The sequence below is a fragment of the Microtus ochrogaster genome, chromosome 4 (assembly GCF_000317375.1).
Source record: "Microtus ochrogaster isolate Prairie Vole_2 chromosome 4, MicOch1.0, whole genome shotgun sequence".
NCBI lineage: Eukaryota > Metazoa > Chordata > Mammalia > Rodentia > Cricetidae > Microtus > Microtus ochrogaster.
In genome coordinates this window covers 3,987,222-3,988,002 of record NC_022011.1, presented here as the reverse complement: position 1 = coordinate 3,988,002, position 781 = coordinate 3,987,222, and the positions used below count along the sequence as shown (strand labels likewise).

General features: G+C 35.5%; 1 protein-coding gene across 1 annotated transcript in view; it reads left to right on the top strand.

Moving 5' to 3' along the window:
- Positions 1-781, top strand: part of Utp4 (UTP4, small subunit processome component) — a 40,993-nt gene that overhangs the window by 32,788 nt on the left and 7,424 nt on the right. The window contains exon 16 of the mRNA XM_005345512.2: positions 296-406. Within this exon, the coding sequence (XP_005345569.2) occupies positions 296-406 (111 nt within the window). The remainder of the gene's footprint in view (positions 1-295; positions 407-781) is intronic.

Sequence of the window (781 nt, the reverse complement as noted above, 5' to 3'; positions counted from 1 at the left end):
AAAAAAAAAAAAAAAAAAAAAAAGCCAGACAATAAAGTAATAGTTCAAGTAGTATGTCTTGTTGGGCCTTGTGCTTCAAGCCTATAGTCCAGTTACCACAGAAGACTGGGGCAGGAGCAACACAAATTCAAGGGCAAAGAGTGAATTTATGGGCAGCCTGGGCACCTTAGTGAAACTCATGAATTAATAAACAACTGAAAGATTGGAGATGTCGTTCAAGTACTCTTGTGTGTGAATACCTAGGCTTGACCCCTTATACACCCAAGTAAATAAATAACATATCTTTGTCTTTTAGCCACTTCCAAACGACAAAACTGTGCTCTATAATCCACTTCCTCCCAAAAATGAATCAGATGTCTTCCTGAGGCGCACAGCCCATGCATTTAAAATTTCTAAGATATATAAGGTAAACAGTTCTTTTTGTATTTTGGATGGTTGCTTCCCTGGGATGTTATCAAAATATAATAACTAACAATTGAGAAACTAGTGTATTTTCCTTTGCATGTAGAGACCCTGACTTGGTGGAGACTAGTGGCCTTGAAGTTATCTTTATCTGTAGCTATGTTTCATTGTTTCTGACTCAGTAAGTTAGAGGCAGGCAAATCATACTTCCCTATGTGAGAGAAATTTGTAGTAATCTTGGTGCTCATGTGGGGTTTCTTAATATGAATATTCTTCTCGGTGAAACTTCTGATTAAAAAATGTTTTAAGAATTAAAATAAAAGTAATAGAAATTATTGAACTTCCATGATTTTCTTTTTTCTGGTGAATATTCTCAGTG